The following is a 26,709-nucleotide window of genomic DNA, read 5'->3' as shown; positions in this document are numbered from 1 at the left end:
GACTATTCCACTGCTGTCCTGGGCAATCTCAAATCTGCATCCTCCAGAAACTCAGGCTCATCCAAAACTCGGCTGCCTGTATCCTAACTCGCACCAAATCCCGTTCACCCTTCACCCCCTCTGCTCGCTGACCTGTGTCAACTCCCCGTCTAGCAACACCTCCGTTTTAGAATTCTCATCCTTTTTTTCAAATCCTTGCATGCTCTCACCCCTCTCTATTGCTGTAATCTCCTCCAGTCCTACAACCCTTTGAGATCTCTGCCCTCCCCCAATTCCGGCCTCTGGCGCATGCCTAATTCCCATCACTCCACCGTTGGTGGCAGTGTCTTTAGCTGCCTGGGCCCTAAGCGCGTGGAACTCCTTCCCTAAACCACTCCACCTCATTTTCCTCCTTTAAGACACTTCTCAAAACCTACCTCTGCGACCAAGCTTTTGGGCATCTGTCATAATACCTCCTTTATGCAGCTCAGTGTCAAATATTGTTTGCCAATGCTCCTGGGAAGCACCTTGGGACTTTTTACTACAGTAAAAGTGCTATATAAATGCAAGTTTGTTGTTCTGCCATAAGAGATAGCAAGGTGGAGAGAAAATAAATTAAATGCAATTGGTGAGGGTTGGTGAGGGCTGGAGGGGGTGGGAGGTGGAGGGCACAGACGCAGTGAAAGGACAAAGACTACGCACAGTTCTTGTACAGAATGTGAATGGGTCAAAGCCAATAGAAATTGTTCACAAAACACTTGAGTCAATTTATCTTCTATCTGTGTTGGTTTCCCGGGGCAGTTTAATAGATTCTTTCATCCCAATCTTCTGGAAGTCAACTATTGCTGGGATACAGTTCCAGCAGTGGTAGGCACCCTCCAGTGCATCATTTCACATGAGTGAACCTTTATCTAGCGAGTGGGCACTTTATCCATGGGGTAGCAGAAACCTCATGCTTAGCTGCAGAAGAAACGGGATAGCATTCAGCAGCTGGAACGCTGTCTGTCGGGGAAGTGCGGTCAATTAAATGCGGGTGGTCCTCGGCGTGTACGGTTCAGTCACTCACTGGACCAAGCTGGGCAAAGTGGATCCAGAAGCTCCACCCTCATTGGCTTCGCCCCTTCCGAACAACCCTGCACTCCCCTCCCCTCCCACCTTCACCCCAGCATCGCCTGGAATGAGCCATCGGACGTTCAGGTCCTGTACCGGAAGTTTGGAATTCATCCCGTTCCTCGATTGTGAGATCGCCACATTCCGAGTCAAAATCCTCGTTCACCTGAAGGAAAAAAACAGAGGGAAGGTGAGCTGCTGACTGCAACTTTGGTCTCAAACTCATACAGATCTCAGTTAAATGATAGTTAGCCACACGGGTTTCTAGGTCATAGGGTGGATCCCTGGTCAGTGTTTCTCAGTCTTGGCAGTAGCTGGGCAGGGGGGGGGGGGGGGGGGGTGTTGGTGGGACTATATAAGCTCAGTATCTTTAAATGAGGCAATAGGGGAGAAAATTGCTAACTACAATGCCTATCATGGTCAAATAGCCTGCCAGCTTTTACACAGTGGGAGCATACGTCAAAACTAAGATGAGAGTTATTGGCACCAAAGAACTGTACCCCAGCAAGAATCAGGTTACTTTGGTCGGGACCTAAAGGAGGAGAGGGTGGGAGGGGAAGGGGGAAAGCAAAGGGGGGGGGGGGTGGGGGGTGGGGAAGGAATGGGACACAACAGGAGCCCAGGAGTCCCATAGAGTGGGTGAAACGTGAGCCTCTGTGAAGCCACAGGGCTGTGTTCCCATTAGACTGTGAAATAGTCCAGTGACTGCCGCTTGTGGTGCAGAGTCTCATGTGGAGGGGGGGTGCAGCAACCCCTGATGACACCAAGAGAAATCCGTCCAGGATTTAGATCCAGGGGTGGCAGAAAGGCTAAAGATACCCCTTAAAGCGGCCAGCACTTAACGTCATTGTAAGGGACGTGCTGGGATTCTGATTGGGGGTGGGGGCAGTTTACCCTCTTAGCTTGTTCAGACTGAATGGAATACTCACCAATCTCTCACTTCCCTCCTGCAGATTCTTCTCCCATTTCCTCCCTCCATGCTCTCACTGGCCAAGGCTACCTCACCAGCATTTCTCCCCCCCCCCCCACCCCCCCCATGCCACTGCCTCACCAGCATTTCTCCCCCCCCACCCCCCAAGCCACTGCCTCACCAGCATTCCCCCCCCCCCCCCCATGCCACTGCCTCAGCCAACTGACCTATCTGCTCACTAGTGACGAAAAGCGAGTGTTGCCGACGTGTCGACAGTGTGTGAGGTACATCACAGCATCTGACTCCGTCCTCACTCAACATCCAAACACATATCCCTGGAGGAGTGCGATCAGGAGCGGGATTCCTGGCTGATTCCCCCTCACAGCAAAAGTCGGAGGCCACTCAGCCCCTCGAGTCTGTTCCGCCATTCAATTAGTTCATGGCTGATCTCCATCTCCCTTGGTGCCATATCCCTCAATACCCTTAGCTAACAAAAACTATCAAAGTGTTCAACTGATCTAGCCAATAATTTTTTTTGTTGGTGTTGGGGGTGGGGGGGGGGGGGAAAGAGGGGTGCGGGAGAAAGAAATTTCCACTACCTTTTGTGTGAAAAAGTGCTTCCTAACATCACCTCCAAACTGCCTAGCTCTAATTTTATGGTTATTCTCCACTATTCTGTACTCTGCCATCAGAAGAAATAATTTCTCTCTATCTACCCTATCAACCCCTTTAATCATCTTAAACACTTGAAGAGTTTATGCCTAGGCCTCATAACTTAACCCTTTAAACCCCAATATCATTCCGAAGAATTTGAGCTGCACGCCTCCAAGGCAATAAACTGAGGTGCAATGCCCAGAACGGAACACAGTATTCTAAATGGGGTCTAAGCAGAGCTTTATATAAACATACCATAATTTCCAACCCTTTTATAGCCCTCTTGACCGAAAGGCCAACATTTTGTTGGCATTTAAATTTTTTTTTTTTTTAATTGCTGAAAACAAAAACATTGGTCGAAGCTTTTCATCTTGCAGTCATCAGGACAATTCGCAAGAATACCAATTTAAGGGAAAGCAACAAATTTATACTGTATGTTGTATTGTTGCTTTCCCTTAAATTGGTATTCTTGCGAATTGTCCTGATGAGTGCGATGAAAAGCTTCGACTAAACGTCTGTTTTCTGCAATACTCAAGCTCTGTTCAGACAAACGACTATTTAAAAAAAAAAAAATTCTTGTCCCTCCCTAATTAACCTCAAGACTAATTATAGTTCCCTTCCAGCACCTGGCTGAGACCAGCCAACTCAGCCCTGCCTTCGGCCAAGAACGTGGAACTTCACTGATCTGTGTGTGTCTCAGTCCCATCCTGGGCACTAGTTCCACTTTTTATTTTTGAACAGCTTCCTGTCTGATATTTTAATAAAGGATGAATGATTTGCCGGGCAACCCTTCCCTGCAATGGTGCCATCTTAGATCACCCCATGGCTGCAAATATTGCCCAGTTGAAGTCAATTCCTCAACCCCGGAACCAACTGTTTATCTCAAAGGCTCGACCAGTGGTCAACATCGGGTATTATTATTGGATCTTTGAAAGGTGGCATCCACTCAGACTGCCCAGCTTCAATATCTCGGAATCTAACTGTCGGCAGATGGCAGGAATGCTGTTCCATCACCACTTACCTCGTCGTCAGTGGTGATTATGAATAAAACACTAGGGACTCACCAGAATCTCTTCCTCTGGAGATGGGTCTGGGGAAATGAAGCTGTTATCTGCTTCCGTCATGAAGAAATCAACTGTGCTGTAAGAGAGAGAGAGAGAGAGAGAGAGAGAGAGTGCTATGGTGTGAATCTATAGATTAAAGACTTTGTTAAAGACTTTGCCACAGTTACTCAGGTTGAAGTCTGGTTTGGCAGGGGGTGGGGGGGGTGGAGGTTTGGGACGGGAGGGGAAGAGGAATTAAAAACACAACTTCAATGTTCAAAACCATTTTCAACTGTTGACTTTTAAAGGGACAGGGTATGATCAACCCCATCAGCACCCAGTACGGGGCAGGTTTGATACCGGGTTGAAGGCCAGTCCGCATTAATTTACGCCAGAAGCAGCAATTGAGCTGAGAATTGGAAATTCCCAAAGCAAGCTCAGCTCATCGAGGTTCCCGTCAGGAAAAGGAACATGGCATCCCTTAGATCTACAAGGCAGCGCAGAGCTGTTGTATCTGCAGCAGGGATGCTATTACCATGGGCTTCAGCAGAGTGGCCGACTGATATTTCCCTCGTGGGGATAGAGGAATGCAGCCTCCTTTCATTGCAGGTTTGATTTGCTCAGCCGCAGATCCCTGGCAGCAAGTTTCAGCTCCTAATCTGCCCCCAGCAAGGGTGAAAACAGCCTCCTCAGTACTTCAGGTCACCAGAAAGGCTGGGCAGCAGCTGGTGGTGAAACGGAGATCGCCCTGTACCTCCTGCAGGAAGGGAGATCAATCACCTCACCTACAAGGCCCTGTATTGTGAAAAATGCTTCCATTAGCGCGGTGCAGTTACCCGGGTGCCTCATTCAGCTTTGCAGCAGGGAACGCCTGAAATATCCACGGTTTGGTCCGTCAGATGTCGGAGGCAAAACCCTGGGATCCGCTGGTAAATGAGGCGTGTGCAAAGTGGAGCCCGGTCACGGAGGCCACACCAGTTGGATCACTGGCCCACGTCGAGTTCGCCAGGCTCAGCGAGGGTGGACAGCGTCAGTGTCACTTCGGGGAACGGGACTCCTGCCCTTTGACCTCTGCAGAAATCATGGGCAAGCGAACAGCGGTCAGCAGAGGATTGGGCACTCTGACGCTGGTTGACGCACCCTATTCAGATGCACGCGCGTGAAGATGAGCCTGTGGCGCCTGAGGAAAACTCGCAAACAACTGTTTGTTAAAGCGGCTGCTACTCACGAGTTTCCGAAGGAAATTTCTAGTGCGTCCAGCCCCTGGAATATTTCACTGTAACGTCTCGGCTTTTCATTACTTTCACCTTGAGCGCTCAGACCTGTGTAGAGAATGGAGTTCATTAAATGGGAGAGCGTTGAAATTTTTTTTCCCCCTCTTGTTTACTTTTCTCTCCCTCACTTGTCCTCAGCAGAGAGCGCGCGTGGTGACACTAACTGAATTCCTGCTCATCACTGGCAGGCTCCGCATGGAATACCAGAGCAGCGTGAGAAAACAGAGGTCAAGTTCAACCTTCAGCAACACAACCTGGGTTACGTCATTATAACAGTCGCGGTCCTGGATTAGCAACACACTGATTGTGAATTCAAATCCCACTATGGAGCTGGATTCAATAAAGCAAATAATTTGTGAGCACCAATGAAAACTGCAAGGTTAATGCAAAAATCTACTTTCACCAAGATCTTTGAGGGGAGGGTACCCATACATGTCAGGTGGTTGACGCTTAATGCCCTGTGTAGAGGTTAGCAAGGCAACCATTTGTAGGAGCCGTTGATTAGAAGATGCCCATCACCATCTTCTCAGGGGAACCAGGGATGAGCAATAAGTATCGCCTTTCCAGCATTGTCCAGAACAAATTGTTCAAAATATATAACACACAGAATCGATGCCCCTTTCTGGGATACCTCAAACAGGCCTTCTCCCAGTTTGGCCTAGGTGATCTGCTCTTAGGGAGCCTGATTGTATTGGGCAGAGGCCTATGGTGTTAGAAGGCCCAAATTTCACCCTGGTGACCCCTCTGGCCTCTTCAACCCACATTCCCCTCCCTCTATTTAGTGTCTCGCATCTGAGGCAATAGACAGGTAAAGGGACGTCTGGCAAGTGGGAGGCTTTTAAAAGTGAGATAGGAAGAGTTCAGGGCCGGCATGTTCCTGTTAGATGGAAGGGCAAGGCTGGCAAGTTTAGGAAACCTTGGCTGACGAGGGATATTGAGGGTCTGGTCAGGGCAAAGAAGGAGTCATATGTCAGGTATAGGCAGCTGGGATCGAGCGAGTCCCTCGAGGAGTATAGGGGATGTAAGACTGCATTTAAGAAGGAAATTAGGAGGGCGAAAAGGGGCCATGAGATTTCCCTGGCAGATAAGATAAAGGAGAATCATAAAAGAATCTGTAAGTATATTAAGAGTAAAAGGGCAGCTAGGGAGAGAGTAGTTCCCCTTAAGGATCAGTGTGGCAATCTATGTGTGGAGCTACGGGAAATGGATGGAGGACTTAAATGAATATTTCTCGTCTGTATTTACCGTGGAGAAAGTCATGGAAGCTAGTGAGTTCAAGGGAGGGAACAGCGATATCCTGGAGCATAACGACATTACAAAGGAGGAGGTGTTGGAGGTTTTGAAGTGCATTAAGGTGGATAAATCCCCAGGGCCTGACCAGGTGTATCCTAGGATGCTATGGGAAGCAAGGGAGGAGATTGTTGGGGCCCTGGCAGAGATTTTTATATCATCGTTAGCCACAGGTGAGGTACCGGAAGACTGGAGGATAGCTAATGTTGTGCCTTTATTTAAGAAGGGCAGCAGGGATAAGCCAGGGAACTACAGGCCCGTGAGCCTTACATCAGTAGTGGGAAAGTTATTGGAAGGGATTCTGAGAGACAGGATTTATATGCATTTGGAAAGGCATGGTCTGATTAGGGATAGTCAGCATGGCTTTGTGCGTGGGAAATCATGCATCACGAATTTGATTGAGTTTTTCGAGGAGGTGACCAAGAGGATTGACGAGGGCAGGGCGATGGACGTTGTCTACATAAACTTTAGCAAGGCCTTTGACAAGGTCCCACATGGTAGGCTGGTCTGGAAGGTTCGAACACATGGGATCCAGGGTGAGCTAGCAAATTGGATACAAAATTGTCTTGGTGATAGGAGGCAGAGGGTGGTAGTGGAGGGTTGTTTTTCAGATTGGAGGCCGGTGACCAGTGGTGTGCCGCAGGGATCGGTGCTGGGCCCTCTGTTGTTTGTCATATATATTAATGACTTGGATGTGAATGTAAGGGGCATGATTACTAAGTTTGCAGATGACACCAAAATTGGTGGTATAGTGGACAGTGAAGAAGGTTGTCTAAGGTTACAACAGAATATAGATCAACTGGGAAAGTGGGTAAGGGATTGGCAAATGGAATTTAACGCAGACAAGTGCAAAGTGACGCATTTTGGGAAGTTAAACCAGGGCAGGACATATACAGTGAATGGCAGGGCCCTGGAGAGTGTTGTTGAGCAGAGACACCTTGGGGTGCAAGTACATAGTTCCCTGAAAGTGGCAACACAGGTAGCCAGGGTGGTGAAGAAGGCGTATGGCATGCTTGCCTTCATCGGCCGAGGCACTGAGTACAAGAGTTGGGACGTCATGTTACAGTTGTACATAACGTTGGTTAGGCCGCATTTGGAGTACTGTGTGCAGTTCTGGTCGGCCGCACTACAGGAAAGATGTGATGAAGCTAGAGAGGGTGCAGAAAAGATTCACAAGGATATTGCCTGGTTTGGAGGGCTTGTGTTATAAAGAGAGATTGGATAGGCTGGGTCTGTTTTCCCTGGAGCGAAGGAGGCTGAGAGGGGACATGATAGCGGTATATAAAATTATGAGAGGCATAGATAGGGTAGATAGCCAGAGTCTGTTTCCCATGGTAGGGGTGACTAAAACTAGAGGGCATAGATTTAAGGTGAGAGGGATGAGGTTTAAAGGGGATCAAAGGGGTAAATCTTTCACCCAAAGAATAGTGGGTGTCTGAAATGAGCTGCCTGAGGAGGTGGTGGAGGCAGGAACAGTAGCGACATTTAAGAGTCATCTGGACAGGTACTTGAATGAGCAAGGCATAGAGGGATATGGAATTAATGCAGGCAGGTGGGATTATTATAGATAGGCATTATGGTCGGCATGGACACAGTGGACCGAAGGGCCTGTTTCTATGCTGTACGACTCTATGACTCTATGAGGTGAGGGTTCAAATTTCACTCCAGAACCCAAATCTACAACCCAGTGTTTCACGGTCAGAAGCGTTGTCTTTCACGTGACACCACGGCCACATATGCCCTCAGGTGGATGTGATAGATTCCCAGGCACTATTTGAAGAACAGGCAGAATATCCAGGTATCCAGGCCAACCTTTGTCACTCAACCAATATCACTAAAAACAGATTAACTGGCCATTCATTTGCTGTTTTTAAAGAGACATTGCTATACAAAAATGTGAGTATCATAAATGCTTATAAAACAACAGGGACTACACTTCAAAAGTAACTCATGGTCTGTGAAGTGTCTTGGGACCTCCAGAGGAAGTGGAAGGGGCTAGAGAAATATAAGTTCTTTCAATGGGGCACTAGGTCTTTAACAAGCGTATGGAGAGCACATCCACAACCCTTTGGTATTACTCCTACTCAATGTTTTATACTTTCACGAAACATATTGTTATAGACGGGCGAGATTACTGTCCTCACCCTCATCCACTGTTCTACGAATGTGTGACTTTTGTTTGTTGGATTCTCATTACTGTCAGGCTGGAGTCTATTGAGCTCAGTGTTAAGGCATTTGGATCAATGATTGTATTTCTATTACTTTTTCGGATACAGTATGTGAGGAATTTGTGACATGATGCGTGGCGAGCGTGACACGATTGGGAGGAACAGGAGATTTCGGACCACTAGTTCCCTAAGCTCTCCACCACTGGGGTTTTCCTCACCTCTTGTCTGGGTCAGTAAAAACCTAACAAGCCCCACAGGCTGTACTTTTCTGACAAGTCTCAGGTCCACCTAACCATCTTCTCCCCATTTCTCTCCGTCCCACCACACTCTCATGTTGCCATTTGAACCCACAGACTGTGTGTCACCCCAACAACTTCCTACACAATTCTATTACCCCTTATATTGCTAAAAGGAAGCTACTCTTCCACTAACTACAAGATGACACAGTGTCGCACCAGCATGTAAAACCTTAGCACTTAACCATCTAAAATCCCACTTTCCCATTAATTTAACAGAAGAGCTTAATACGTTTAAAAAGCAAATGAACTCCTCTTAAAATAGCAAAGAATCTCAAACACGTTAAGCTTTTGCCCTCTAATGTTGACATGACTAACTTCAAGCTCCTTTTTAATAAAAAAATGCTCGTGTCACATCTTTTTTGAACATTGTGAATGGTCTGTTCAAACCAACTTGCTCTGTTTTATGTAGCCGGGGAATTTTCTATACGGTCATCCTAAAGGTTCCACTTTTCCAAAGATTAACATTTCCTGGCGGGTTAAAATGCCGACTCCTGCCAGACCCTTCTCCATGTGCTTAATACATTATCATAAATAATAAATAAAGTGAGTGAGTTGAAAGCAGCATTCCCACTGCTAAACCTCTGACTCAACATTAATGAGACACTCATTACAGTAAAATGACACCTGCATTCCGGAAGTGCCAATGCATGAATGCACACAAATATATAGAGACTTTGTTTCATGTATGTGGGAAGGTAATAAGCTCAGTGGTGCCACTTGTGTCAGAAGATTATGGGTTTAAGCCTCACTCCAGAACATGAGCACATAATGCAGGCTGACGCACCAGTGCAGTACCGAGGGAGGTGGTAACCGAGATCCCGTTTACCTGTTCAAGTGGATGTAAAAGATCCCAAGACAATTGTCGAAGAGCAGGGGAGCTCTCCCAATGTCTTGGCCAACACTTATCCCTCAACCAACAAAATGATTATCTGGTTGATTATCTCATTGTTGCTTGTGGGAGCTTGCTGCACACCGCTTAGCTGGCGTCTTTCCTACATTACAACAGTGACTACATTTCAAAGGATATTTCATTGGCTGTGAAGTGCTTTGGGAGGTCCTGAGGTCATGAAAAGTTCTTTCTTTTCTTATTCTCTTGCTGTGTTCACCATTACTGACAAAGTGGCTCTGTGATAGTCAGCCCAGGTCCGTTTAGAGAGGAACAGGGACACAACTACTCGCCTCTATGCTCGGAACTCCCCACAAAAGAGGCAGCTGAGTTGGAGATGAGTGGCGGATCAAACCGACCCACCCTTCGTTCCAAGGCCCTGCAGCAAAGAGATTAAGCACATTGCTATTCACTCCGCCACCAGTGCACAGTAGCAGCAGTGTGTACTGTCTACAAGATGCACTCGTCAAGACTTCAAGAGTATCTTCCAAACCTGTGAGCTCCACTACCCAGAACAAGGGCAGTAGTTGCATGGGAACACCACCACCTTCAAGTCACACACCATGTAGACTTGGACATGTATCGCCAATCTTTCATGGTCGCTGGTCATAATCCTGGGATTCTTTACCTAACAGAACTGTACAAGCGTCTTCACTGCACAGATTGCATGTCTCAATGCCTGATTGGTCAGGGTGCCAATGCCAAAACCACAGCATTATTTTTCCACTAGACGCAGCTCAGATACAAACACTCCCTTGCCCTACATTACATTCTGTGTTACTTTCTCAGCAAACAGGTTGGCACAGAATTTGAACAAAGAACAAAGAAAACTACAGCACAGGAACAGGCCCTTCGGCCCTCCAAGCCTGCGCCGATCCAGATCCTCTATCTAAACATGTCGCCTATTTTCTATGGGTCTGTATCTCTTTACTTCCTGCCCATTCATGTATCTGTCTAGATACATCTTAAAAGACGCTATCGTGCCCGCATCTACCACCTCCGCTGGCAACGCGTTCCAGGCACCCACCACCCTCTGCGTAAAGAACTTTCCACGCATATCCCCCCTAAACTTTTCCCCTTTCACTTTGAACTCGTGTCCCCTAGTAATTGAATCCCCCACTCTGGGAAAAAGCTTCTTGCTATCCACCCTGTCTATACCTCTCATGATTTTGTACACCTCCATCAGGTCCTCCCTCAACCTCCGTCTTTCTAATGAAAATAATCCTAATCTACTCAACCTTGCTTGGAAAATAATGACGTGTTACACGGCACTCACTGTTAACATGCAAATCGCCCAACAACTTGTAGCACAGAAGACATACCCGGTGAACTGCAAATCGTCGCAAGCTGCTTGAGAATTTAAGCCGTTGCTCCGTTAAGCTTTGCGAAAAAAACAGCAGCTTGCCGTCAACCTCCCAATGAATTTCATGAAATTTTGTCATTTGAGTATTAATTACCAATTAAATTCACCGTAGAAAGTCAGGGCTGGTGCTTAACAGCCCAAGTATCGTTTTAATGAAATTTATGTTCCTGCAATGCTAATCACCCTCTCCAGCTCAGAAAGGGAACAATTTTAAACAGCCAGATCTCATTCATACGTGTAGTAAATTGTAGTTAGATTTTTATTAAAAAATTTAAATATTACTTTTTTTTCTTGCTTTTACATTGTCTTTCTGTTCCCCTCTCAATCCTATCTTTCCTTCCCTCTCTTTATTTCTCTTTCAGTACCTGATTTGACTCTAAATCACCTATTTGTCGTTTCTCAGTTTCTTTCTCGATCCTGAAATCTTCCTGGTTAAGGAGACAGATTGTTTGTCCCATCATTTACCAAGTTCCCAGCTGCCACACTATCAACTTGTACTTCCAGCAAGTTATGGCGCAAATTCTTTGAGCTGTAAGGTGCAGGAAAAAGCGCAACTATAACAAGTCCCTCTGCAAAATCTGGGCTATTAGCTTGCAAACCTTACACCATCCTGAGCGAGTTATCTGCAGTACAAGTGCACCGAGTGTTTGTAGCTAAACCTCACTGATGGGGCAATACCCTTCCCCCGCCCCCTCCCCAAGTATTCTCTCCAAGAATCCTAACAACTCCTGGCAAACTCCCTGCCAATCCTGAGGACTTACATCTTCAGTAGAAAATGAACGCTGCATTCCAGAGCGGAGTTTCGGGCTAGTTCTGCTGCTTCCTGCAAAGAGCAGACAGTCTCTAACCACGAACGGATGCAACGTTAGAGCAGAGAGGAAGAAGGGCAGAAAACACGGGCTGCAACAAGTCACTTGCTTTTTTGCTCCTTCCCGTTGGCAATGCAGCGATGAAGAGGCTGCAGGATGGACAGTCAATCAGTGCAGTTCAAGGGATCAGTCAGTAGCCCTTGGGTTCACGTGACAAAGAGCTGGTGAAATGCCCTCCCCATCCCGTTTCCCCAACCACCCCCACTCAACTTTCAAAACCACACTCGTGACACAAGCGTCCCAGCTGGGCTGTGAGTAAACCCACTCGCACAACCAGTGACCTACATAGAGCCTTTGCTTCCTCTAGACTTCAAGTCTCACACACACATATATACAGGTTAGACAGTTCCTCAGAAGCAGAGTGGGAAGGGAAGGTTTTACAAAAATGTTTTCAATATGCTCTTCGTTTCATCTAATATCTCTATTTTTCTCTCTCCCAACAACTAGAAAAGGGGTCATACGTGTAACAAAAGCCCAATGGTGTTCAGACACACAACCAGGATAAGAAATCCATTAAAGGTCAATGTTCCTAACCCAGTGCTATAGGTGAGGGTGGGGTGTTCAAACACCCCTTTGATGATTTTTTAAATTATTATTGGACCACTCCTTTCAAAAGAATGTGCCCAAGATTGTTCCTTAGAACAAAGAAACAAGGGGTGAGTTGTATGTTTGCATTGTTAAATAGTCACTGGGATATTGCGAATCGTAGCAAAGTGATTGCAAGGCTAACAGTAACTAGACTTTGTGCTTTAGAGTCCCAGTCTGAAAAAAACTTCATTAAAAATTTTCTTTTGCTTTATTTCAATTGTTAGATTAATAGAAGCAAGAAATGTTTCGACTTGAAATTATTGTAAAATTCCTTTTTGAAAAATAGACCTATTGAAGTAGTTTTGTTCGCTCTGGGAGGGTCATAGTTCAAGAGCAACCCCGCCCGCACCCCCCCCCCCCCCCGGAAAAAATCCTGCCGACACCTCTGCCCTCCTCAATGACTAAATTGATTAATCTTTTTTATTCATTCATTGGATGTGGACATCACTGGCAAGGCCAGCATTTATTGCCCATCCCTCATTGCCCTTGAGAAGGTGGTGGTGCGCTGCCTTCTTGAACCGCTGCAATCCATGTGGGGTAGGTACACCCACCGTGCTGTTAGGAAGGGAGTTCCAGGATTTTGACCCAGTGACAATGAAGGTACAGCGATATAGTTCCAAGTCAGGATGGTGTGTGGCTTGGAGGGGAACTTGCAGGTGGTGGTGTTCCCAAGCGTTTGCTGTCCTTGTCCTTCTAGGTGGTAGAGGTTGCGGGTTTATAATTCAACCCATTAATGGGCTCCAGGGACCAGGGAAAGGACCTAGTGTCAATCCCTGTTTTGTGTGGGATTGGCTGATGGCCTGGTGAAATGCTGAAGTGCAGCAGTTGGCTAAGAGGGAAAAACAATAAAATCACCAGGGATCCCACTCCAGGTCATGACCTTTGCTGGAGAGTGTGTTTAAATAGGAACAGGTGGAGGCCATTCAGCCCATCGAGCCTGTTCCACCATTCAATGTGATCATGGCTGATCAGTGACCTAACTGCATATACCCACAATACCGTTGGTTAACAAAAATCTATCAACCTCAGATTTAAAATTAATAATTGATGTGGCATCAATCGCCATTTGTTCCAAACACTATCCGTGCATGTAGAAGTGTTTCCTACTTTCACTCCTGCCCCCTAGTCATAGACTCCCCAACCAGCGGAAATAGTTTCTACCTAATTCATCTGTTCCCCTTTCACATTTTGAAAGCTTCATTCAAATCGTCCCTTAACCTTTTAAATTCCAGGGAATACAACCTTAGTTTTGTAATCTCTCCTCGTAATTGTTTCGGAAGGACAGCTTCGGGTTCAACCTAGATGCCTTCCACAGTCGAGCGACCTGTTGATAAGATAGCGAAGGGCAGAGAGCCCCTCTGGAAGCCACACCAAGCAAGAGTCAGGGCAAAATCAGGGTCAGAAATAGATCTACACGAAGAGGTCTCGGGTCAGGCGAGGAGTTGCCATAGCAACATGTTTTATTCCACAGAATAAACAAAGTTTTAATTCGGACAACCGCCTCCAGCCAAACCGCTGAATGGTTATCAATTGTATTGATCCCAGATCAGACCCCATGAGTTTGCTTAAAGGGTCATTAATCCGCCATTCAGTTAGATCACGGCTGCCCTGTACCTCAAATCAGTTTAACCGCCTTAACCTCAGGACCTTTTAAAGTCGAATTTCCTCCCTCTCCCACCCCTATTTGTATAGCACCATTTATATACACGAGTTCCAAATGTTATGATGGACAGAGTCAGCTGGGTAATTACAGGAAGTGTTTGGAAAGGGTATAAGCTCACAGCACATGGCTGAAGAAGGTGGTGTAACGAACGGCACACCCAATATAGCCAAGCGATTATTAAACAATAGCATGTGCTGTTTTCATGATCTCTCTCCAATCCCCCTCCTAATGCCACACACTAATCTACATCCTGGATGACAGGCAGATGACCCCATCCCTAGGCAATGCCAAATATTCCCCTGACCCAGCAGGAGCCTGTGGCAACCAGCTCTTCCCTCACAGCGGGTCAACTCTCCACAATCACGCAACCAAACTCTGAGACTCTCAATACAGGGCTGGCCACAATGGGGAACTGACTGGGTTCCGGACACAACATGGTGACAGTCACCACATGGGATCATTTGGTCAGCCAGACGCAAGAAACCGCAATGCTCGTTTCCGAAGAATATGAGATACACCTGTCATGCACACCAGAAATTCGATGATGCAACAATCATGGACTAAAGGCTGAAGAGTTATAAAAACTGACTTTGTCTTTTTAAAAAAAAACCTTTATTTTTTTAAAAAGTGAACGATGCATCAAAAATAGCCACTGAAGAAGAAAGCTTGGCCTTTGTGTATTCAAACTGTCTGACAAGGACAAAGGATAATTCTTCAAAGCTTATAGGTGTCAAATGAACCCATCCTACACCCATCCTAAAACATTCCAGAGTTAAATGACTTTTTCTGAAATAAAGAAGGTGTGAAGTAGTCACGTCCTGGACCATTGTGCGATCACCATGGCAAGAAAAGACCAGAGTGTCTCCTACCAGGAGGTGGGGTGAGAAGTAACACAGCTTTATCTTAAAGCAGCCTAGAGAGAGAGAGAGAGAGAAAGAGAAAGAGCAACATCCAGCAGCTGGTTTTCCAGAAAACCATAGGCACATGCCCTGCTGTAGAATCCAACATCTGCACGAGAGAGCAGTGGACTAGAAGTGATCCACCATCTTCAACTAAAGACAGAAGTCTACAATCATCTGAGGCCTGCACCCATCGAGAGCTTGATTTCCAAGAGAATTCAACAGGCTTATTGTGACCTCCCCCAACTCCCCCCCGGCCACTAAAAATCAGTTTCCCTTTTTTCCCCCTCTCTACATGTCTCTTCTGTGTGTGTGTGTGTGTGTGTGTGTGTGTGTGTGTGTGCGCGTGCGCAAGTGAATGCGAGAGTGGATACGGTTGTGACAATTTCGGGATAAGGGGCACTGATCAATAAACAATTGATTTTCTGTTTTTTTAAACCGACCAGAAAACCTGTTGCTGTCTGTTTGTTTGAAAAATAAAACACCAAGGGGTTAAACCTTCATGAAAACACATTTGCTGTGGTCAGGGTGGAGGGACTGAACAGTGGGAACCATCCACATCACACCTAACACTGGGTGCTGGTGGCCATTCACACTTCGTACAGGTGAACCTGTGGTTTACTAGAGTTTGTCTGAACAACTCAGTAACAATTAACCCATCATCTGCCATTACATACCAGTAATACCCGGTCAAAGGAAGCCGCTAACAAATAAGGGTAGACATGAGGGTCAGTGAGGACTGTGGGAGGGTGTGGGGTGGTGAGATAGTTATGGGTGGGGTTCAGGAGGGTACATTGGGCTTTGTCCCTCAAACTCTAAGATTACCAAAGCATTGCAGGCCAATGATCTCACACCATGTCAGCTCCCCTGTGCTGTACAACCGACGTGAGGGGATGTTTGGTGATCAATAATTATGAATGAATGGAGCGTTTCTTGAAGGTTCAGGATATTGGCCCTGGGGAAGGAATGAGCAGTATGGGGCCAAATGAAAATAACAAGCAGTCACCACAGACTGAGAGCTTCTTGGGAGAGATGGGGGAAAAGTTGGGGAGCGGGGAAGGACGAGAACTGAAATGAGGCTCAGTTAGTCCGTGCCTGGTTTACCACCTGCTCCAGAGCTCAGAATGGACAGAAAGTGGACATCGGCGCACAAACCACGTTCCAGCTGCGATGCCCCACATTGTGGAATAGCCCACCAATACTCAGAGGAATGATTGCTGACGAAACCCCCCGGATCAGGTAGGTAGAAAGGAGATTGGATCCATTTTCAGCACTCAATGGAAAGATGGGGCCCGAAAAGAAGCCAACAAGGCAGGGCACCCTCGACCCACCTCCCTGGTTTGAGGCCCACTGCTGGGATTCAGAGGAATAGCGATTCATGGCTGTGGTCTACTTGGCTCCATTCCCCCTCTTTCTCACCCCCCCCCCACTACAGGCCCAACCCCTTTTTGAAAAACTTTTGTCAGTGATTAACCGATTTAATTTCAGGCTCTGCCAAAGACATGCTCACCCTGGTATTCAGAACAGAGCCCAGTAGGCCAGAGGTAAACACACACCTGACTTGAGCTGCTCCCTCTAACATAGCAACTCACATTCCATTCATTCTTGGTCCTCATGAGTACGAATACCAGTTCAATTCATACCCCGGTCTCCCCACACTGCTTTCCCCCCAACCCCTCCTCCTGAAGGCACCAACCCTTGCTGCAGTTTGGGAGAAGGGGAGGGCAATAGCAGCTTGGAGTCACTGCCCGGCAAAGCCCAAATGCCTGGACTTTGGGTAAAGGCTGAATGGCATTTGGCCACGATATCCCCCACGGCCGAATAGCTTCCTGCTGTTCAACTATCTTGAGTCTCATGTGAAGAATGGCTGTTTGAATATGCTGCTGGGACGCCTGAGATTCTCTCTCTCTCTGCGTAACTGCCCCCAAAGGAACTGAGTTCGGGATGGCCTCAGCTATAGTGAACTCTGGGTCCCATTTTCCAACCCCTCCCTCAGATCCGGCTCAACAAAACAGTGATTGGTCAAATCACACAGTCCTGGAAGGTCACAAGTTTGACCCCTGCTCAGTGCCGACACAGGTCCCGTCCTCTGACCACTGCCGTCCAATCAGAGGATGGCAGCTATTTGACTGGAGCACCCACCCGAGGCCCAGGCATGTTGCTGGACTCAGGCCACAGGTAGGTCAGGGAGGGAGGGGGTCAGCACCAAGGCAGGGGGGTGGCTCTAAGCAAGCCCCCTCCTTCCCAATGCTGGGTCCCTCGTTCTGCACTAAGTGCCTTTTCACGAGGGACACCCCCATTAGTGGCATTAACTGCCCACTTAAGGGCCTCAATTGGCAGTGGGCAGGAAGGCCGTTCACAGGCCTTCCCACCTTGGACGTAACTGCGGTGGAGGCGGGAAGTTGGTAGCACCCCTGCCACCTTCCCACCTGATTAAATGCCCACCCTGTCTTCAAACCCGCTTTGGGGGGGGGGGGGGCAAGAGCATAAAACTCCCCCCCCCAAGCATATCTGGAAGATGTGATATTACTCTGGTTGAATAGCCTGCCCTCTACACTGACTAGCTAGCTCCGCACAGACGCCCAGGGGGTTCTCAGCACATTCAGGAAGGGGCAAGAACAAAATGGGAGAGAGCAAAACGCTGATCAGAATCTCTTGCTTTTTTTTTTGCATCACAAGTGATTCACCCCTTTCGGCGACACTTCCTCTTTTCATTTCTCAGAAGCAGAGGCCTTTCAGATATGATTGCGAGGCTGCATCACATTCCCACTTCAGACGTACAACAGAATAAAAATATTTCAAGAAGGTATAAGGTGTGTATTAGACTGTTAAATTTCATCCCCCCCCCCCCGGTTGCCCCCACACTGTGACATCAGCTATCTGAGGGGAAACTCTCCCCCCAGCAGGTTAGATATTGGAGGGGTCACTCACTCTCGGAGGTCACTCTCTGATGGGATGATTCTCCCTGCAAGTCTCTGCTTAACATTGGGAGCAGGAGCCCTGGTTGATGTACCCCTCCATTTGCCAGGGACACCGAGTCCAATCTCAGCGTCTCCTTAATTGGTCCGACTACATCAGACATGAAACTGGAAAGTTCCTGGCATCTGTAGCTCAGTGCCTTAAAAAGGAAACTAGGGTGTAGATTTGGATGAGCTTCCGCCGAGCTGCATCCAGACAGTTCCCTTTTCAACAACTTGTGTTTATAACGTCTTAAATGTAGCAAAACGTCCCAAAGCACTCCAACAAGAACACCAAGCCACACCAAAAGATATGAGGGCAGATTTGGTCAAAGAGGGAGGTTTTTCCCGGAACGTCTCAAAGGAGGAGAGAGAGAGGATCAGGGAGGGAATTCCAGAGCTTCGGGCCCTGACAGCGTTATGACAAAAGGAGTGGAACATTCCTTCCATTTTCTGTCTGATTGTTTCACTTTGGCTTTCTTTTTCTGGTGCCTGTCCTGCTCCCTCCACATCACAATAAATCTTGATCCCTTTCACTGTCAGCTTTCAGGCACGTCAGCTGTTTATTTTTTCCTCTGGCGTTTCCTTTCACAAGTTCCTTTTTTGTTGTTTCTGTTGCTGGTATCATTTACCTGCACCAGGGGACGGGTCCAAAGGGACCAGGCTTCTTCTCCCGGGTGAGCATTAATAGGAGTGCCGGTCAGCTATTTGGCAGTGGAGGGCATCGCAGTGCCATCTTCACCCCACCTTCTCGCACACACCTTCCTGTCTATTTTCTATCGTATCCTGGTTTATTTCCACCTCCCCAACGCCCACCACCTCTGGCACTGAGGCTAAGTACCCCTATGGCTGAGATTAGTCGGCCCAACATACCTGGCAATCGAACCTAGGACCTAATTTCTCGATAACCGCACTAACCTCACCCATTGAGCTGTAAAGGCGCTTGTGTTAAAAATAAAACCCCAATGTTGTAGGCTCACTCCATCCTTCCTCTCCTCTCCTCCGAGGTGATTTCCACGATGGAGAGAGCCGGTAGGCATGTACCAGACTGGAACCCGATCAGAGGGATAAACCCAGGATCTTATACGCTGTACTTTCCCCATCACCACCACCTCAGTTAATGATGTTTGCTGTGCCCCTCACAGACTCTTCTCTATCTGTGTGGAACATCCCGACACACTGTACTGCAGGACGCAGCCACAGAATGCTACAGAGCAGGCTCACGCCATTTGGCCCATCAAAGTCTATCTCGGTGTTTCTTTCCACACAAACCCCCGTGTCTAATCCCATTCTCTGCTCAAACCCCACACCCTTCAGTATTCCTGATCTTTCAGGAAACAAATTCCCTTTTTAAAGTTTCTGAACTCGCCTCTAGTGATGTCGAGAATGCCACATTTTGGCCACCCTCTTCTCTCAATCATTTCTTCCCCCAGCTGACTTTATATTTACCTTTAATTAATGCTCTCTTGTTACCAATTGAAACAATCTCCTACCATTTACACAACCAGGACAATCAGTTTGAACTGCCTCACATCCCTCCCTGAACTCAGAGAGTCATCCAGCAGATAAAAGCTCAGGGAAGGGGTTGGTGAGTGGAAACCTGGAAATGTTTTAGAATTTACAACAGACGGGAAATTTCCCAGGTGATCCAGAGAAATCTCCAAATTTTCAGGACCCTAAAAGTAACTGCAACATTCATGATAAAGGATTCATGGGGAAAGAGGTGGTAAGTTGGGGATGAAGACTAAATCACTTTTCTGCTGGAACACTCTACATATGAATTTAGTTTGGCTGATGCCTTACATGGTTGAACAGCCTGAAAACATTTACTGACACAGCACCATACTAATGAACAACCAGCAGGGGGTCATATCCAAGGACACCCAGTGAACATTTAAAGGGACAACTTCTTTCAGCAGAAAACCAACTCATTTCTTTTTAGAAAAAGACCAATTGCAACTTTTACTCCAGTCTGCACAACACAAATATTCAGCATGTTTAACCTCCTTGAAATGTTGTGTGGTTGCCTTTAAGAGTGATGTCCCTTTAAGATCTTAGTATGCCAATGAGCTGGGTACTCGGATGCAGTCATGTGACTACATGCCAGTCTCACTCTGTAACTGTAACACCAAGAGGTAGCTTCTGTAAATAGTATATAATAGTTAGCTGTTAATAAACCTGTTTGAGATTTTCAATCAACTCAACTCCACACATCTCATTTATGTTGGCTCAGACAACATAAAAATGCTTCTCATTACATGAAATAGTTTAATTATTTTAGTAACGAACGGCATATTAGCTATCTGAGAGAGACCGAAGGAGCGATTTTAACCTAACCCTCTGCACTCTCCCCGTCCCCACACCTCAGCAGGAACCAATCGGATCGAGCTCCCATTTTGCGATTCAGCTGACTCCAACGGGAAGTAATATCGGTCGGTGTGTAAATTGAGCACCTGATCTGATTCAATCAGTTTTCCCTTGGGCAGGTTAGGTTATAATTATCTCCTACTTTCAATGCATTCGACAGAAAATAATTCAAGTGACAGTTAATTCTCAGACAATGCATTGTGCGATACTAGTGATGAGCAAGTTGTTATGAGGAGCGTGTTGGAATAGTCACCATGCGCTTGGTTGGGTGCAGCTGCAACCCATCCCCCCCATCATGGACAGACCCGTCCCCCCCCCCCATCATGGACAGACTCATTCCCTGCCACTGGACTGAACACCCCACCCCCGCTCCTCGACCGTTGGTGCACAGTGGCTGCAGTGTGTACCATCTACAGGATGCACTGTGGCAACTGGCCACGGTTACTTGGATAGCACCTCCCAGCTCTGCGGCCTCCACCAGCAAGAAGGACAAGAGCACCAAGATCACATAATACCATCACCTTCCAAGTTCCCTGCCATGTCCCAGCTACAAGGTTAGATTGGAGAAGCTGGGGTCATTTGATAGAGGTGTTCAAGATTATGACAGGCTTAAATAAGCTAGACAAGGAAAATCTGTTCCCATTAACTAATGGTACAAGGACTAGAGGACACAGGTTGAAGGTTTTGGGCAAGAGATGCAGAGGGGATGTGAAGAAGAACTTTTTGTACGCAGAGAGTGGTAATGACCTAGAACTCACTGCTTACGATGGTGTGGAAACAGACGATGAATGATTTCAAAAGGACACATGAGGAAAATAAACTTGCAGGGCTACAGGGATGGAGCCAGGGAATGGGACTGACTGGATTGCTGTACAGAGAGCCAGCATGGACCCGATGGGCCGAATGGCCTCCTTCTGTGCTGTAATTACTCTATGACTATATTTCTTCCTTGTTACCGGGGTGAATTCCAACACAGTGTAAGCTGCATCACCGCAGGGACTGCAGTGGTTCAAGAAGTCCCAACACCAGCTTAAGGGCAATTAGGGATGGGCAATAAATGCCAGCCTTGCCAGTGATCCCCCACATTCCCTAAACAAATCAAAAGGATTGCCTCCATCAGCTATTTTAACGAGAGAGTTAATCATTTGGTAGTACAGAACTGGAGTATTGCTGAAAATAAAGACATTTTATCAAAGCTTTTCGTCTTGCACTCATCAGGACAATCTACAATAATACCAATGTAAGGGAAACAACAAATTGTATACTGTATGAGAAGAGAGTCCTGATTGGTGACTGACAGTTAACTGCCAAGCATTGTTTCAAATTAAAACCAGGTAGCTTGGCTCTGATTGGTCAAGGCATTGTCCTGAGGAATGAACCAGCGAATAGCTGCCACTTATTTTGTTTAGCTGAAACAGGCGCAATGTGTGTACATGTTCTTTCTGTCTGCAAAGAACAGGGCCCTGTGTATTAATGTGTGTCACACTGCAGGCTTTCTCAATGAAATTGATCCGGATGAAACTGACGAGCACAGCTGCCGATACTTCAATCTCCGATCCTGCTGTCTTCACAGTCCAGAGTGTCTGCAGCCACGGCATGCGGTAAGTCCATTGAGGTGAAGAAGGAGCTGCGGGACCCGAGAGAAGTCCTGTGAAAAGGTGCCCCGAACACCCAAAACATCCACGAACGGCCCCCCCGGCCGCAACTTCAAAGCGCCCGCGGGAGATGCTCGGAGAGCATCTGCAGCGCACTGTCGGCAATGCTGCATGCCTTTATTTAAACCACTGCAAAAAAAAAAGCCCTTAGCAAATGTAATCACCTCTAAGTCTGCCAAATGATGCTTCACCTCCCGAAGGACGTGGATGAGCTTTCCAGACGTCGATGGTGGGCACTGAGGAAATGGCTTATTACCTGCACCAGATTCCACCCCCCCTCCCCCCCCCCTTTACCCCCCTTCCACCCCCCCCCACCCCCGTCCCCTTCCCTGCTCCACCCTCTCAGCTCACCCCCTCACAACCCCGTCCCAGCCCGCCCCCCCCCTCGCACCATCTTCACCCCGCACCCCCTTCCCCTGCACCCCCCCCCCACCCCCTCCCTCTACCCCTCCCCCTTGCATCCCCTCCTCCCACGGCACCATCCTACACCTGTGTAGGGGCCCCAACAACCCCACTGCCTTGTGGGCGTCTCGGGAGAGACCAAGGCTAAGGGAGTAAACCCTAACAGAAAATCCGGAGCGGAACCCCGTAGGCGGTCATGTGTCACCTTTGGCATGTTTCCGGCAGTTCCTGCAGCCATACTGGTGCCAAACGTCATGTCCTGCACTCCTTTGGACCCCACCAGAAAGGCCGAGAGGGGGGTTTTGACGACTGGGCAACTCTCAACCTCCATAAATTTGCCCAGGCATGCGCCATGGAGAGGTCACTCCATAGTTGCCTCACAGCGACTGAAACAACACGGAAGGCAGCAGTTACGGGTTATAAGTCCAGATAAATTGGCGTAGAAACTGGGCGCCACGGGTTGCCTTTGTCGGTGGGAGAGGTCATTGCACCTCACTGGACAGCTACCGCCCGCCTCAAACCGGGCAGCCCCCGGTCAATAAGGTTCTGTCCCGCCACAGTCTGCCTGCTTCAATGGGTGCTTGGAGCTCAGGGTCATTGCCCGAAAGGTGGACTGATACACCGCACCAAACAACATGAAAAAAGGAAAGAAGGTACCAGCCCTTCGCTTTGCAAGCTGGAACGTCAGAACTATGTGTCCTGGCTTGTCGGAAGACCTTACACAAATCAACGATTCTCGGAAGACCGCCATCATTAACAACGAGCTCAGTAGATTCAATGTGGACATTGCAGCACTTCAGGAGACTCGCCTCCCCGCGAGTGGCTCTCTAGCAGAGCAAGACTACACCTTCTTCTGGCAGGGCAGGGATCCTGAAGAACCAAGACAGCATGGAGTGGGCTTCGCCATCAGAAACTCCTTGCTCAGCATGATAGAGCCTCCCTCAAATGGCTCGGAACGCATACTGTCCATCCGACTGCTCACCACCTCTGGTCCAGTACACCTACTCAGCATCTATGCTCCAACACTCTGCTCCGCACCTGAAGCTAAAGACCAGTTCTATGAACAACTCCATAACATCATTAGCAGCATCCCCAACACCGAACACCTATTCCTGCTGGGGGACTTTAATGCCAGGGTTGGGGCCGACCATGACTCATGGCCCTCCTGCCTTGGGCGCTATGGCGTTGGAAGGATGAATGAGAACGGGCAGAGACTGCTTGAGTTGTGTACCTATCATAACCTCTGCATCACCAACTCGTTCTTTCACACTAAACCCTGTCACCAGGTTTCATGGAGGCACCCAAGATCACGTCGTTGGCACCAGCTAGACCTCATTGTCACAAGGCGAGCCGCCTTAAACAGTGTTCAAATCACACGCAGCTTCCACAGTGCGGACTGCGACACCGACCACTCCCTGGTGTGCAGTAAGGTTAGACTCAGACCAAAGAAGTTGCATCACTCCAAGCAGAAGGGCCACCCGCGCATCAACACGAGCAGAATTTCTCACCCACAGCTGTTACAAAAATTTCTAAATTCACTTGTAACAGCCCTTCAAAACACTCCCACAGGGGATGCTGAGACCAAGTGGGCCCACATCAGAGACGCCATCTATGAGTCAGCTTTGACCACCTACGGCAAAAGTGCGAAGAGAAATGCAGACTGGTTTCAATCTCATAATGAAGAGCTGGAACCTGTCATAGCCGCTAAGCGCATTGCACTTTTGAACTACAAGAAAGCCCCCAGCGATTTAACATCCGCAGCACTTAAAGCAGCCAGAAGTACTGCACAAAGAACAGCTAGGCGTTGCGCAAACGACTACTGGCAACACCTATGCAGTCATATTCAGCTGGCCTCAGACACCGGAAACATCAGAGGAATGTATGATGGCATGAAGAGAGCTCTTGGGCCAACCGTCAAGAAGATCACCCCCCTCAAATCTAAATCGGGGGACATAATCACTGACCAACGCAAACAGATGGACCGCTGGGTTGAGCACTACCTAGAACTGTACTCCAGGGAGAATGCTGTCACTGAGACTGCCCTCAATGCAGCCCAGCCTCTACCAGTCATGGATGAGCTGGACATACAGCCAACCAAATCGGAACTCAGTGATGCCATTGATTCCCTAGCCAGCGGAAAAGCCCCTAGGAAGGACAGCATTACCCCTGAAATAATCAAGAGTGCCAAGCCTGCTATACTCTCAGCACTACATGAACTGCTGTGCCTGTGCTGGGACGAGGGAGCAGTACCCCAGGACATGCGCGATGCCAACATCATCACCCTCTATAAAAACAAAGGTGACCGCGGTGACTGCAACAACTACCGTGGAATCTCCCTGCTCAGCATAGTGGGGAAAGTCTTTGCTCGAGTCGCTCTGAACAGGCTCCAGAAGCTGGCCGAGCGCGTCTACCCTGAGGCACAGTGTGGCTTTCGTGCAGAGAGATCGACTATTGACATGCTGTTCTCCCTTCGTCAGATACAGGAGAAATGCCGTGAACAACAGATGCCCCTCTACATTGCTTTCATTGATCTCACCAAAGCCTTTGACCTCGTCAGCAGACGTGGTCTCTTCAGACTACTAGAAAAGATCGGATGTCCACCAAAGCTACTAAGTATCATCACCTCATTCCATGACAATATGAAAGGCACAATTCAACATGGTGGCTCCTCATCAGAGCCCTTTCCTATCCTGAGTGGTGTGAAACAGGGCTGTGTTCTCGCACCCCACTTTTTGGGATTTTCTTCTCCCTGCTGCTTTCACATGCGTTCAAATCCTCTGAAGAAGGAATTTCCTCCACACAAGATCAGGGGGCAGGTTGTTCAACCTTGCCCGTCTAAGAGCGAAGTCCAAAGTAAGGAAAGTCCTCATCAGAGAACTCCTCTTTGCTGACGATGCTGCTTTAACATCTCACACTGAAGAATGCCTGCAGAGTCTCATCGACAGGTTTGCGTCTGCCTGCAATGAATTTGGCCTAACCATCAGCCTCAAGAAAACGAACATCATGGGGCAGGATGTCAGAAATGCTCCATCCATCAATATTGGCGACCACGCTCTGGAAGTGGTTCAAGAGTTCACCTACCTAGGCTCAACTATCACCAGTAACCTGTCTCTAGATGCAGAAATCAACAAGCGCATGGGTAAGGCTTCCACTGCTATGTTCAGACTGGCCAAGAGAGTGTGGGAAAATGGCGCACTGACACGGAACACAAAAGTCCGAGTGTATCAGGCCTGTGTCCTCAGTACCTTGCTCTACGGCAGCGAGGCCTGGACAACGTATGCCAGCCAAGAGCGACGTCTCAATTCATTCCATCTTCGCTGCCTTCGGAGAATACTTGGCATCAGGTGGCAGGACTATATCTCCAACACAGAAGTCCTTGAAGCGGCCAACACCCCCAGCTTATACACACTACTGAGTCAGCGGCGCTTGAGATGGCTTGGCCATGTGAGCCGCATGGAAGATGGCAGGATCCCCAAAGACACATTGTACAGCGAGCTCGCCACTGGTATCAGACCCACCGGCCGTCCATGTCTCCGTTATAAAGACGTCTGCAAACGCGACATGAAATCGTGTGACATTGATCACAAGTCGTGGGAGTCAGTTGCCAGCATTCGCCAGAGCTGGCGGGCAGCCATAAAGACAGGGCTAAATTGTGGCGAGTCGAAGAGACTTAGTAGTTGGCAGGAAAAAAGACAGAGGCGCAAGGGGAGAGCCAACTGTGCAACAGCCCCAACAAACAAATTTCTCTGCAGCACCTGTGGAAGAGCCCGTCACTCCAGAATTGGCCTTTATAGCCACTCCAGGCGCTGCTTCACAAACCACTGACCACCTCCAGGCGCGTATCCATTGTCTCTCGAGATAAGGAGGCCCAAAAGAACACTGCAAGCCCTACTGACAATCTTAAATTGGTTGTCAGCGTAATTCTTGGCACCATGTGGATTATTTAGCAAATGTTGTCCAATCACAGAATTACATCTAATGTTGGACACAGAGTTAATCCGTTTGGGAATGGATTCCCAAACACTGATAACCAGTCAGGATTTATACAACATAGGATATTTTACGCCCTGTACAAGAAACAGCCTGATTCGTCCGATGCTCCTGAAGATACTCAGTCCTCTACTGGGCCTTGGGTCATCTCTGCTGTCGCTCCAACATTTTCCTTTATGGGGCAAAGCGTTTCTTTTCCCCTCAGCAGCTCCTCACTCTCCCGAAAGCCCAAAACTTCATCACTGCTTCATATCCGAGGAGGCTCTCTCAAAATCCAACAAACAAAGTCCATTTATATAGTGCCATTATGGATGTAAAACATTCAGAGGCACTTCACAGGAGA

General features: G+C 47.9%; 1 protein-coding gene across 6 annotated transcripts in view; it reads right to left on the bottom strand.

Moving 5' to 3' along the window:
- Positions 1-26,709, bottom strand: part of gmip (GEM interacting protein) — a 98,911-nt gene that overhangs the window by 47,974 nt on the left and 24,228 nt on the right. For 4 of the 6 annotated variants that reach the window (XM_068020921.1, XM_068020922.1, XM_068020923.1 and 1 more), the window contains 3 exons: positions 4,925-5,018; positions 3,718-3,793; positions 1,186-1,255 (listed from right to left, as the gene is read on the bottom strand). In XM_068020921.1, coding sequence (XP_067877022.1) covers positions 1,186-1,255; positions 3,718-3,793; positions 4,925-5,018 — 240 coding nt within the window. Of the gene's footprint in view, positions 1-1,185; positions 1,256-3,717; positions 3,794-4,924; positions 5,019-11,737; positions 11,830-26,709 lie in introns of those variants that run through there. The other 2 variants (XM_068020925.1, XM_068020926.1) reach the window with 2 other exon arrangements.

This window comes from Heterodontus francisci, chromosome 43, assembly GCF_036365525.1.
Source record: "Heterodontus francisci isolate sHetFra1 chromosome 43, sHetFra1.hap1, whole genome shotgun sequence".
NCBI lineage: Eukaryota > Metazoa > Chordata > Chondrichthyes > Heterodontiformes > Heterodontidae > Heterodontus > Heterodontus francisci.
The sequence above is the reverse complement of the archived record's forward strand: the minus strand, read 5'-3'. Positions and strand labels throughout refer to the sequence as shown.